This window comes from Chlorocebus sabaeus, chromosome 9, assembly GCF_047675955.1.
Source record: "Chlorocebus sabaeus isolate Y175 chromosome 9, mChlSab1.0.hap1, whole genome shotgun sequence".
Classification (NCBI taxonomy): domain Eukaryota; kingdom Metazoa; phylum Chordata; class Mammalia; order Primates; family Cercopithecidae; genus Chlorocebus; species Chlorocebus sabaeus.
This window is the reverse complement of record NC_132912.1, coordinates 100,523,515-100,535,924: the sequence shown is the minus strand read 5'-3', so window position 1 is coordinate 100,535,924 and position 12,410 is coordinate 100,523,515. Positions and strand designations below refer to the sequence as shown.

At 55.5% G+C, this 12,410-nt stretch overlaps 1 protein-coding gene across 1 annotated transcript; it reads left to right on the top strand.

Moving 5' to 3' along the window:
- The first annotated feature begins 386 nt into the window (after window positions 1-386).
- SFRP5 (secreted frizzled related protein 5) lies at window positions 387-7,516 on the top strand. The gene is made up of 3 exons (XM_007963779.3): window positions 387-1,620; window positions 3,510-3,587; window positions 5,423-7,516. Exons 1-3 carry the CDS (start codon window positions 696-698, stop codon window positions 5,767-5,769), a joined length of 1,350 nt encoding a protein of 449 aa, XP_007961970.3. The 5' UTR covers window positions 387-695; the 3' UTR covers window positions 5,770-7,516.
- Window positions 7,517-12,410: the final 4,894 nt, after the last annotated feature.

Here is a 12,410-nt window from a genome sequence, read left to right as displayed (position 1 = left end):
TCCCTATCCCCTTGGTCATTAGACCTACAGACTCAGAGTCCAGGCCTCCTGGTTGTCTGGGCTCTGATTCTCGAACCAGACTATCTGGGTTCAAATCCCAGCTCTAATCCGTGCTTAACCTCTCTGCCTCAGGATCTTTATCTGTAAGGTGGGGACAATAATAGTACCTACCCACCATCTAGCGTTATTGTGAGAATTAGCAAAAAGAGTTTATGCAATGTGCTCAGATCAGACTTGGCACACAATTAGCACCCACTAAGTATTGGCTATCATTAGCAATAGCTGATAAGTTTGGAACGTACCATGCACCGCACCTTGCACCTTGCACCGTCCCTGACTGGTAGTAAGAGCTCATTAACTAGAAGCTATGATTACCTTCACCCCACTATACTATCCTGGCCCTGGGGGTGGGTTCTGGGTTATATCCATCTTTGATTCCCCAGCAGCCAGCACGGGGCCTGGCACCAAGCTCAAAGAAGACCTGCCCGGAGGATCAGAAGATCCAGGAGGGTGTGGGGTGGCACGAGCCTCCCACCAGGGAGAAGAGGAACCGAGGTGTCAGGGAAGAGAAAACAGAGCAGAGGGAGAAAGGCCGAGGCAGAGATAAGCAAGTGAAGTGAGTGAGAAAAGGAACAGGAGAGGCTGTGGCGGAGAGAGATAAGGAGGAAGGATGGAGAAGACGAGGGTCGAGGAAAATGCCCAGGGAGGCAGGGAGCCCCAGGGACAAGAGCTGGGCGAGGACAGGGCCGCAGCAGCGGAGCCGAGCCGGGAGAGGGGCGCAAGACTGGGCGCTGGGCGGGACGTGCGGGCAGGGTGCGGGAGGGGCTGAGGGCCGCCCCCACTGCATCCCCGCCTTGGAGCGGGGGCCAGGCGGCCGGAGATTGGCTGGGGCGCACGGCGAGGCCCGGGCTGTAGCCCCGAGGTGGGAGGCGCCAGCATCAGTTGGGGCGCCCGGAGCGCAGGCTGCCACCCACCTGGACGACCTCCGCGGCGGCGGTTGGGGAGAGTCAGGGCCGGGGGCGCACGCCGGGACATCTGGGTCGCCGGGCACCGAACGTCGGGGGGCTGCGCGGCGCGCGCCTGGACAGGGCGCAGCCATGCGGGCGGCGGCGGGGGTGGCGCCGACAGCCGCTCTGGCGCTGTTGCTGGGGGCGCTGCACTGGACGCCGGCGCGCGGCGAGGAGTACGACTACTATGGCTGGCAGGCCGAGCCGCTGCACGGCCGCTCCTACTCCAAGCCGCCGCAGTGCCTCGATATCCCTGCCGACCTGCCGCTCTGCCACACGGTGGGCTACAAGCGCATGCGGCTGCCCAACCTGCTGGAGCACGAGAGCCTGGCCGAAGTGAAGCAGCAGGCGAGCAGCTGGCTGCCGCTGCTGGCCAAGCGCTGCCACTCGGATACGCAGGTCTTCCTGTGCTCGCTCTTTGCGCCCGTCTGTCTCGACCGGCCCATCTACCCGTGCCGCTCGCTGTGCGAGGCCGTGCGTGCCGGCTGCGCGCCACTCATGGAGGCCTACGGCTTCCCCTGGCCCGAGATGCTGCACTGCCACAAGTTCCCCCTGGACAACGACCTCTGCATCGCCGTGCAGTTCGGGCACCTGCCCGCCACCGCGCCTCCAGGTAGCGCCGCCGCCGCTGTCCCCGCGCACTCCGTCGGCCCTGCAGCTCCCCTAGCACAGCTCTGCGAATCCCCCAAGAGGTGCAGCTCCCCCGCTTCACACACACACACACACACACACACACACACACACACACAACACACGCTGTCTTAGCTCAGCCCATCGCCCCCCGGAATTATCCCCCGCAGCCTTCCCGCCTTCCCACCTCCCCAGGGAGTAGCAGCGTAGTGCCTCCCTGCGGCTCCAGACCTTCCCTCTGGCTCTCGTTCCCTGGACACCCCTGGCACCCCTCTCAGTGCCCACCCAACCAAGCTGCTGAGAATCCCCCAATGCCGTCCCCCCATCTTGGGACGTCCTGATAAATGCCTTATGACCCCTCTCAGCCCAAGAATGTCTGGGGTCGTTAAACAATGCCTTTCACCTGGATCCCGAGGCACCAAAGCAAGCAACACTCCCATCCCGTGTTGGGACCTTGGGAAGAGAGGAGAGGTGAGGGAAGGGATGTGGGGAAAGACTGGAGACTAAGAACGTTCCTGGGCTATGGTCTGCCTCCCCATTTTCTGTACCTGGAACCCTAAGATCTCCACCCTCTTCCTCCGCTCCCCTGGCTGGGAGTCATTTGGGTAAGGCTCACTGCGGAAGGAAGAGCAGATTAGGCTCTGCCCCTAAAGAAAAGCCCTTAGGCAAGTTGCTTGACTTCACTGAGCCTCAGTTTCCCCATCCATAAAATAGGAAGCAATCCCAGGCTCATGAAACCTGTGAGATCCTAAGTCCCTCCTCCCACCCACACCCTCAGTCCCCTGAACCCTAATTTCTCCCTGGTCTCAGCCTCCCCTTTGCTGTGCTGGTCCACATAGCTCTTCCAGGCTGGCTCCATGCCCTCACCCCCTTCCTCTCCGTCTGCTGTCAGACTTGAGTAACCCGCTCTGGGCCTCAGTTCCCTTTTCTCCAAAATAGGAATAAGGGCCAGGCACCGTGGTTCATGCCTGTAATCCCAGCACTTTGGGAGGCCAAGGTGGGTGAATCACTTGAGGTCAGGAGTTCTAGACCAGCCTGGCCAACATGGTGAAACCCCATCTCTACTGAAAATACAAAACTTAGCCGGGCACAGTGGCACACACCTGTAATCTCAGCTACTTGGGAGGCTGAGACAGAAGAATCGCTTAAACCTGGGAGGCGGAGATTGCAGTGAGCTGAGATTGGAGAGCCACTGCACTCCAGCCTGGGTGACAGAGCGAGACTCCGTCTCAAAAATAAAATAGGAATAAGAATCCCTACTTCGCCGGGCGCGGTGGCTCAAGCCTGTAATCCCAGCACTTTGGGAGGCCGAGATGGGTGGATCACGAGGTCAGGAGATCGAGACCATCCTGGCTAACACGGTAAAACCCCATCTCTACTAAAAATACAAAAAAATTAGCCGGGCGTGGTGGCAGGCGCCTGTAGTCCCAGCTACTCGGGAGGCTGAGGCAGGAGAATGGCGTGGCGGAGCTTGCAGTGAGCCGAGATAGTGCCACTGCACTCCAGCCTGGGCGACAGAGCAAGACTCCGCCTCAAAAAAAAAAAAAAAAAAGAATCCCTACTTCATAGGCTGAGGATGAGAGGAGATAAAATTTAAATGACAATGCACATCATGGCTGTGGCCGCCAGGGTCGTGGAGCAGTCACTGTGCCCACCTGGCAGTTTTGTCCCTGCACAGCCTGTCTGGTGATTGTCAGTCACTCTGTGAGCGGGTAGTGATATGATTGCCATCATCCCATTTCCGGATAAGGAATTAGAGGCTTGGCAGGGGGAAGTGGCTGGTCAGTGAGGAAGCCTGCACCCTGAGTGGCTCTTGGAACTCCAATCCCCTCACCAACTGTCCCCCAACCCCACCCCACTTTCTCTCTTCAGTGACCAAGATCTGCGCCCAGTGTGAGATGGAGCACAGCGCTGACGGCCTCATGGAGCAGATGTGCTCCAGTGACTTTGGTGAGTGTGGGGCCCATGCTGCCACTGCCCCGGCACCACCCCCAGCCTCTCTTTCTTGACACACACGGGAACAGACGTGCCCACATCCATCACAGTGAATCCCAACAGGTTTTGCATCATGGCTCTGGTTTAGAATCCAATGATAAACATAAACCCTCTCCCAAGAGAAATGCACCTCTTTCTGCATCATCTCAGGACCATCACAAGTCCCTCAAGGCTATGGGCCTTAGGCGTCAGAAACCACCCCGGCCAGGGCTCCCGCAGCCCTCCCTTGGTGTCATTTTCAGAGGGGCCTCCATGACTGGATCATCTCTGTGGATAGTGCAGGCTTAGCCCAGAGATGAATGGAGCCAGGCTTAGCCCAGAGATGGATGGAGCTAGGTGGGGAGTGATGGCTCTAGGATGGAAGTGGAGCACCCTTGTCCGTGGGTACCTCCACCTGGGACTCAGCACACCTCCTGCCAGCAGAGCTGTGGTCACCTGTCACCACAACTTCATCCCAGAGCCTTCCCATTTTCTGGGAAAACCCAGCCAAGTCCGGTCAGGACCCGGCTCACACATGGGCCACGCAGTCCAGTGTGTGATCTTTGCCAAGTCAGTTCCCTGTTTTGTGTCTTAGCCTCCCTGTCTATAAAAAAGAAAAAAGGAGATGATAATGAAGTCCTTTCTTCAGAGGAGTCTTTTATGTCGGTAGCCTGTTTGTGTTTGGAAAGAGAATACTGCTATTGCAAGGGGTGTGTGTGTGTGTCAGAGAGAGAAAGAGAAGAGGAAGGGGACATAAAGAGAAGGAACAAGATTTTATGACAATTTCCAGCCAAGAGTGGGCAGAGTTATTCTCTGACTTCTCCCTGGCCCCACAGAGATGGGGGCCCAGAAGCCTGAAGAAGGGAGAAACCAGCCCGAGGGACTCCCCACCCCACCCTGAGGCCCAGGACTCCTTAGGCTGTCTACATCCACTGCAGGGTGACCTGCACCGTGACTCTGGCCACAGACCCTGCCTTCATCCTAGTCCCCCAAAGGAAAGGAGTTAGGGACTCAGTGCCTCCCGCCACACCCCCTGCCCTACTCCTATACCTACCACAAACACACTCTCACCCACCATGCAATTTCTCTCACACACATACATATTACTGTACAGTGGTGTGTTCACACCAGCAATAGCTGAACTGTGTGTATCTATTCCCAGCTCCACACCCAGTCTTGCGGTCCGTTGTGGTGGGAGTATTTACCCCATGGATGTCAATGGATGCAAAGCAGGGCTCCCTGTCCACAGAGCCAGCTGTTAAGTATTTGCCAGCCCACCACTGCTCCAACCACACTCACCATGTGTGCATGCACACACACTACACATATACACACCCCATATATACTCCATACCATACACTCATACACAGCCAGAAATCCCAATGGGAATCATCCCCAGAGATCAGGAAGTCCAGCCTCCCTCCATCGCAAGGATCCCCTTCCAAGCAGCCGGCCCCAGTCCCATCCGCTCCTTATCCCTCCCTGGGGGGAGCCCCACAGGCTGCTCCATCAGGAGCTCTCCACCCTGCATTTGGTGTCTCAGAAGGGCTTGGGCTCTTGATTCGCGCAGGTCACAAGCTCTCTACCCCTCATTTCCCCTCTCCTGTGCCTTGAGGATGAAACATGATGCTGTCCATGAGAGTGCAGCACGGTAAGTGCTTCATAAATATGAAAATGTGCCTGTATGAGCTCCACCCTTCCAAACCCCGCAGGGCATCAGGCTCCCCGAGCCCGAAGGTCCAGAACACACCAACTCTGGGCCCACGTAGATCTGACCGTTCCCAACTTGCCCCTGTCCTTTCTTCCCACAGTGGTCAAAATGCGCATCAAGGAGATCAAGATAGAGAATGGGGACCGGAAGTTGATTGGAGCCCAGAAAAAGAAGAAGCTGCTCAAGCCAGGCCCCCTGAAGCGCAAGGACACCAAGCGGCTGGTGTTGCACATGAAGAACGGCGCGGGCTGCCCCTGCCCGCAGCTGGACGGCCTGGCGGGCAGCTTCCTTGTCATGGGCCGCAAAGTGGATGGACAGCTGCTGCTCATGGCCGTCTACCGCTGGGACAAGAAGAATAAGGAGATGAAGTTCGCAGTCAAATTCATGTTCTCCTACCCCTGCTCCCTCTACTACCCTTTCTTCTATGGGGCCGCAGAGCCCCACTAAAGGGCACTCCTCCCTGCCCTGCCAGTTGTGCCTTGCTTGCCTTCTGGCCCTGCCCCAACTTCCAGGTTGACCCAGCCCTGCCGGAGGGTGTTTTCACGAGTGTTGTTACTGGCACAGGGCCCAAGGGATGGGCACGGAGCCCAGGCTATCCTTTTTGACCCAGGGGTCCTGGGGTCCCTGGGATATTGGGCTTCCTCTCTCAGAAGCAGGGCTTCTTCATCAGGGGGAAGACCCCAAGGTCTCAGAAAGTAGGCAGGGGAGGAGAGGGTGAGGGAAGGGTGGAGGGGCTCAGGGCACCATGAGGAGGAGGTTTCAGAGTAGACGGTGGTGTCAGCTCCAGCTCCCCTCTGTCGGTGGTGGGGCTTCGCCTTGAAGAGGGAAGTCTCAATATTAGGCTAAGCTATTTGGGAGACAGCTCTCCCCACCGCCCCTGTATGCGTCATCCTAGCCCCCCAAAGGAAAGGAGTTAGGGTCTCAGTGCCTCCAGCCACACCCCCTGCTTTCCCCAGCTTGTCCATTTCCCTGCCCCAAGGCCCAGAGCTCTCCCTGGACTGGAGAGCAAGCCCAGCCCAGCCTCAGCACAGACCCGCTTCCGGTACACCCGCAGGCTCGCTTCCCGGGGTTCATTCCTCAGCCTCTGCTTCTCCTTTTTATCCCGATAAGTTATTGCTACTGCTGTGAGGCCATAGGTACTAGGCAACCAATACATACACGGTTGTGTTTTCTAATTTTTTTAACTTTTTAATTAAATCAAAGAAAACAATAATTGGTTTGGACCAGGTGATTTGTCAGCTGGTTCCCAAGAGGTGGGGGGAGAGGGAGGTTTAGAATGGAGCCTCACCCAGAAAGAAGCCCTTATCTTAACCCATGGCCTGGCCACATAGACCTCCTTGGAATGCTAAGAAAAGCAAGGCCTGTGTTTTTGTAGTACATAGCAAGGGTCACCCTGTCATTCTGACCGCTAAGTGAGGGATGGAGATGGACGTTCTTTTGTCCCTGAGGAGGAATGGAAGTGCCAAGTTCCCCAGCTTTCTCCCACAGTCCGAAGACTCCACGTCCTGCAGCAGCTCCCCCATGAGGTGAAGGCCTGATCGGAGGAGTCCAAGAAGGCAGGGCCGCAGGGCACTATCGTGAAAAGCCTGAGGTCGAAGATGTGTCACACCGCGGGCACTGCTCCTTACCTGTCCCTGGTCCAGCAGCATGAGCATCACCTGGGAGCTGGTTAGAAAGGCAGCATCTGGCTGGGAGCATGGTAGCTCATGCCCGTAATCCCAGCACTTTGGAAGGCTGAGGAGGGAGGATCCCTTAAGCCCAGGAGTTCAAGACCAGCCTAGGCAACATAGTGAGACCCTAACTCAACAACAACAACAAAGAAATGCAGACCTGCTGTATCCGAATCTGCATTTCAACACATAAACGTTAGAATCATCTAGGGAGCTTTTACAGAATCCTGGGCCCTACTCTAATGCAATTCAATCAGAATCTCTGTAGGGTGCCCGGGAGTTGGTGTTTTTAGATGCTCCCTGGGATGATGTGTAGCCAGGATTGAGAACTACTACCTAGATAAGGTGACAACTGAGACAGGGAGAGGGCAAGGAGCTGAGGGGTGCCCCAGTGGGCTCAGAGCAGAGGGAGGCTGCTGCCTTGAGGTGGATGGCAGGGAGGGGAGAAAGCTTGAGATGGAGGCGAGAAGCCACTGCCACTCTAATGAGCAGCCTATGGACAGGGCAGTGCCAGAAAGGAGCTCCCTGGGGGGTCCATCAGCAGATGCCAGATGTACCCAGAGCAGGGGGCTAGGGGCACTCCCTGAGGGGCTCTCCCCACCAGTGGGAGAAGTTTACCCCACCAGTGGGGGTAAAGCTGGGATGCCAAGTCCAGACAAGGCCTGGTGTTCCTCCAGGACAAAGGAGCCTCGTTCTCTGAAGCTGAGGAAAGCCTTGGCTTCCACTCCCAGAGGTGCACATCACCTCAGGGAAATGACTCCAGAGGGGCCAGGGCTGAGTTCTGCTGTGGGCCATGCGCGCGCACTCCCCTGAGGTCTGGCTAGCAGGTGGTCCGACAGTGTGCTCATAAATCACCCCAGGCAGGCAGGTGGCCTCGCCGCAGGTCAGCAGCTGCACAGGCTGCCTTGTTCCTCCCTCACCCACCCACGCCCAAACCCTGCCCTGCGCACCTGGCTCCCTGAATCTACCCCTTGTCTCCCAGCCGCCTACCCTGACCAAATGTTTACGGACACTTCTGTGGTCAACCAGGACCAGGGGTGATTTTTCCATGGCACACACAGGACTGGGCCTGTCCTGGCTGAAGTACTATGCTGACTTCTGCCAGATGCTGGCAGCCATGGGGCAGCGGGGCAAGGGGAAGACTCCCTTAGTCCATCCCGTGAAGCCCAGGAAGGCACTCCTCTACCCCCACAAGAGGTCAGGGCCTAGCTCTGACTGCTGTCCCCCAGCATCTGCTGTCAGACTCACCAGGAACCTATTTTCTGTGACCAGAAGAATCTTCCCAAAGACCAGGGAGGTCCTTCCAGGCCTGAGCCCCACCCTTCATTCCCTTCAGTCACACAAGGCTCCCTCCCACTGGCTGGAGACCCAGCAGCTGTGTTGTCCCAAGAGCACCTGGGTGCAGTGAACGATGTGGCCCCCACTGCACAGAACAGAAACCCCAGGAAAAGAAACCCCAGCTTCTCCACACAAGAGGGTTGGAGGTGCACAGGTGGGAGGTCTACGTCCAACTCCTGCCTTCCTGCTTTGCCATGGGGCAACGTTCACTCTCGTGGTTATAGGCGATGCCTCCTTCCAACTTCTCCACCACATTCCAGACAGCAAGGCGGGGCAGGGCAAGGAGCACAGCTTGTCAGCTGCCTTTGGCCCCCCTTTGATCAGGAAAACAGAAATTTCCCCAGCAATCCCACCTAGTAGATTTCCACTTTTAGCTCACTGGCCAAAACTAAGTCACATGGCCACCCCTAGGTGCAAGAGAGCAGAGTAAGTCAAGCTTTTTCAGCTGGGGACAAAATCAGAGTTCTAACAGAGAACAGAAAGGACAGGGGAGGAGGCAGCTGAACACTCTGGGCTGGGGTGAGAAGAGGCAGGTACAGTCCAGTCCTGGCTTCTAATCTTGTGACTTAGTGACTGCGTAACGTCAGGAATAGTGCCCAGCTGTAAAATGGAGTAAAAATGTCTACTTCACAGGGTTGCTGAGCGTTAGGTGGGAAAATGCATGAAAAGTACAATGCACAGTATATAGATGTCCATTAAATGGTAATGAGTATTTTTATTAACCAAAAGCGATGACCTAGCAGTGCCTGTCCATAGTAGGTGCTCAGTAAAATTCTTAATTGATTCATTAATCAACTAAGAAACAATACTGGCAGGAAGGCAGGGAAAAGACAAGAGGATCTTATCTAAAAGCCAGAACACTACTTTCAGAAGAGAGCTAGAACCTACATTTGGGGTTTTGCTTCAGAAGCACAGGTGGTGGTGTAAGCCAACATTGAAGAGATTACTAGTATTCCTATAATACTAGTAATCAATAAATATCAAGGCCATGATGGGTGGTAGGCACTACTCAAAACACTTTTGCATTCTCTGATCTTTTCTCTTTTTTTTCTTTTTTTTGAAACAAGGTCTCACTGTGTTGCCCAGCCTAAACACAGTATTGTGATCATGGCTCACTGCAGTCTCAACCTGCTAGGCTCAAGCAATCCTCCTGCCTCAGCCTCCCAAGTAGCTGGGACCACAGGAGCATGCCACTATGCCTGGCTAATTTCTTATTTTTGTAGAGTTGAAGTCTCATTATGTTGCCCAGGCTGCTGTCAAACTCCTGGACACAAGCAATCCTCCCTCCTTGGCCTCCCAAAGTGCTGGGATTACAGGCATGAGCCACTGTGGCTCACCCAACTTTTGCATTCTAATTTAAGCCTCCCAACAGTCATTCAAGGTAGTGGCATTTCAGTGATAGTGGCTGAGGCTCAGAGAGGTTAAGGAACTTGTTGGAGGTCACACAGCTTGCACATGGCAGTGCTAGAATTTGACTTCATGCTCTTAACCACTATACTACTGTCTGTAGGGGCAAAGCCAAGGCCAGGGGGTGCAGGCAGCCATGCTTCTGCCAGCCTGCCTCACAGGAAGATTTTTGGGAGCCCTGTTCCAATCCCACTCCAAGGGTACCGACAGAGGCAGAGGAGTCACTGGCTTTTCTCCTCATTCCCAAAGACAACCCACCCCCAATCCCCTCTCCCCTCTCAGCCCTGCCAGCATCCAGCCTTAGGTCTCCACAAAGGAAGCTCACATCCCACAACTGTTTAGTCGCCTGTAATCCTGGCTGAAGCTCACTCCTGAAGAAATGTAACGTGGGGGGTGGTTGCTGCTGGAATGTGTGTGGCTGGGACCCCACGTCCCAGCCCAGACAGCAGGCTCTGCTGGGGCTGTGAAGAACACAGGCAGCCAGGGGAATCCGGAATCCCCAGCCCCCAGCTGTGCCAGAGAATGGAATGTGCTGCTCTGGGGTGTTGAAACATACTCAGCCAGACCGGAGGTGGGGTTGCTGGGAGCTGGAGAAACTCCAGTCACAAGGCTGCCTCTGTTCTTGAGGCTGAGCCCACTTCGCTAGGGCTGGGGGTGGGAGGGAGGAGAGGAGAGAGGCTGTGCTTAGTGGGTAGGCCTTCTTGTTAGCTCAGTGGCTAGCTCCTGGAGCCAGTGGGGGCCAGGCAGAGAGAGGGGAGGGTGGCACCCAGGATTGCTCTGTTCCTCCGAACATTCTCTTATGAGGCCTCTACAAGCGCATGTGGCACAATTCACATCCCAGCTCCATGACTTACTGGCTATGTGACCTTGGGCAGGTTCCCTAACCTCCCCACACCTCTATTTATTCATCAATTAAACAGAGCTAACAACAGAACCTACTTTTGGAGACTATCATGAGGTCTTGATGAGATGATGCACTCAGCATGGTGCCTGGCACAGGTGCTCCATCAATGTAGGTGTTATCCCGAGGGCCACCAGCTATAAGACAGATGCTGGGCCAGGGCCTCTCTTAGGGGGTGCCTCGAAGGTTCCAGGGAAACAAGGGGATGAATACAGAACTTCATATGGCTTCAGCCCCAAGGGCTGAAAATCCTGAAGATACCAGAAACCACTGCCAGCCACGGCTCACAGGAGGCTGCTCAACACAACCAACCACAAAAAGGATCTGCAGAGCCCTAAGCCTACGCCAGGCTGTGGGAGCTGGAGCCCCAGACCTGCCCCAGCAGGCGCCAGGGCTGCAGCAGAGTCTGGTTCCCCATCCCCTCCTCCTCAGGGGCCTGAGAACCAATTGTGTGGTTTTTTTTTTTTCCCCCAAACATGGACAATTTGTCTTCCAGGCCACCCACGTGCAGGTCCTCTCCATGCTGTGGATGCAGCCAGTTCTACAGCACAATCCCTCCATGACTTCACTTCCCAGTGGTACCTGCAATGGAAAGTTATGTCCCCTGCCTACTCTCAGGGGCACCTCAAGGGGACAAGGCCCACTAGCATCCCCTTTTCTGAGGCTGCTACCCAAGGATGGAAACTCATGTTTCTCCCATCTCTGTAATCCATGCCTGCAAGCGCAGGCTTCAAGTCACTGCTGTTATGGTCAAGATTTCACCAACATTTGGCATTTTCATTTTCTAAAAATAAAATGTATTGACTCTGCTTTTCCAAACTACACTCGTGCCTCTGATACTCTTCTCTGAAGAATAATCTAAAATTATTCTCTGGTTTAAAAGAAAAAAAGATCACTCTTCTAAGCCACCCAGGACAGAGCTGTTTGTCCTCTAAAGGTGGCCAGGATGACAGGAGCCAGTGTGTCCAGCATGCCAGGCACCATGCCCCATGCCTCCCGCAGACGCTCTCATTTCTCTCACAGCACCCACACCAGATACATATCACCATCAGGTGCACTTTCCACAGGAGGAAAGCACAGTGAGCCTGGGGGCAGCACCCCTGTGCCAACAGGCCCCAGCACCACTCCAAGCATGGAGTTGGGCCACAGCAGGCAGCGCCAGGCACCACCCTCTACCTCTGCGGGGACTCTGCTCCTGCTTCGGGGGAACAGTGCTTACCTCAAGAGTTGTTACAAGCAATAAATGAGATACCGCATGCAAAGCCCTTACCAGTGCCCAGCACCCAGCCACCTGCCACCCACCTGCCCCAGCTCAGGGCACGGTGCGTACTTCCCATCTCATGTCCAATCCTCTTTCCTGCCGCTCTCGGCCTCCCTGAAGGCTCACCCTTTCTGGCTTTCTCAGAGGGATTAGTTAAAATCTTTCCATTCTAAAGTCTGCATTGTTTGGCATTTACCAAGTTCTAGTCCCAACCCCAACCCCCAGTGCTGGGCCCTCACAATTTGGTCACAAGACTAGGCCTCAAGTCAATCCGACAAGCATGTGCTGAGCCCCTCCTGCGTGCAAGGCACAGCTTTCCTCCTCTTGGCCCCCAGCTCACACCCAGACCAGGCTGCAGCCCCCACACCCCTGCCACCAGGGTGCCCCAAAGGCCCGCCCCTCAGCCTGGTCCTGCAGGAATTGCCCAGGCCTGCAAAACTCCAGCAGTGCCAGGGAGATCTGGTCTTCCAGTCTCAGGGAAAATGCCAACACAAAGACAAGACAAAAACAA

Bases quoted from the DNA above. Each gene is read 5' to 3' on its own strand.
- SFRP5 (XM_007963779.3), top strand. From the start codon at position 696: ATGCCCAGGGAGGCAGGGAGCCCCAGGGACAAGAGCTGGGCGAGGACA. The intron at 1,621-3,509 runs GTAGCGCCGCCG...TTCTCTCTTCAG, and splicing joins GCCCGCCACCGCGCCTCCAG to TGACCAAGATCTGCGCCCAG. The intron at 3,588-5,422 runs GTGAGTGTGGGG...TTCTTCCCACAG, and splicing joins GATGTGCTCCAGTGACTTTG to TGGTCAAAATGCGCATCAAG.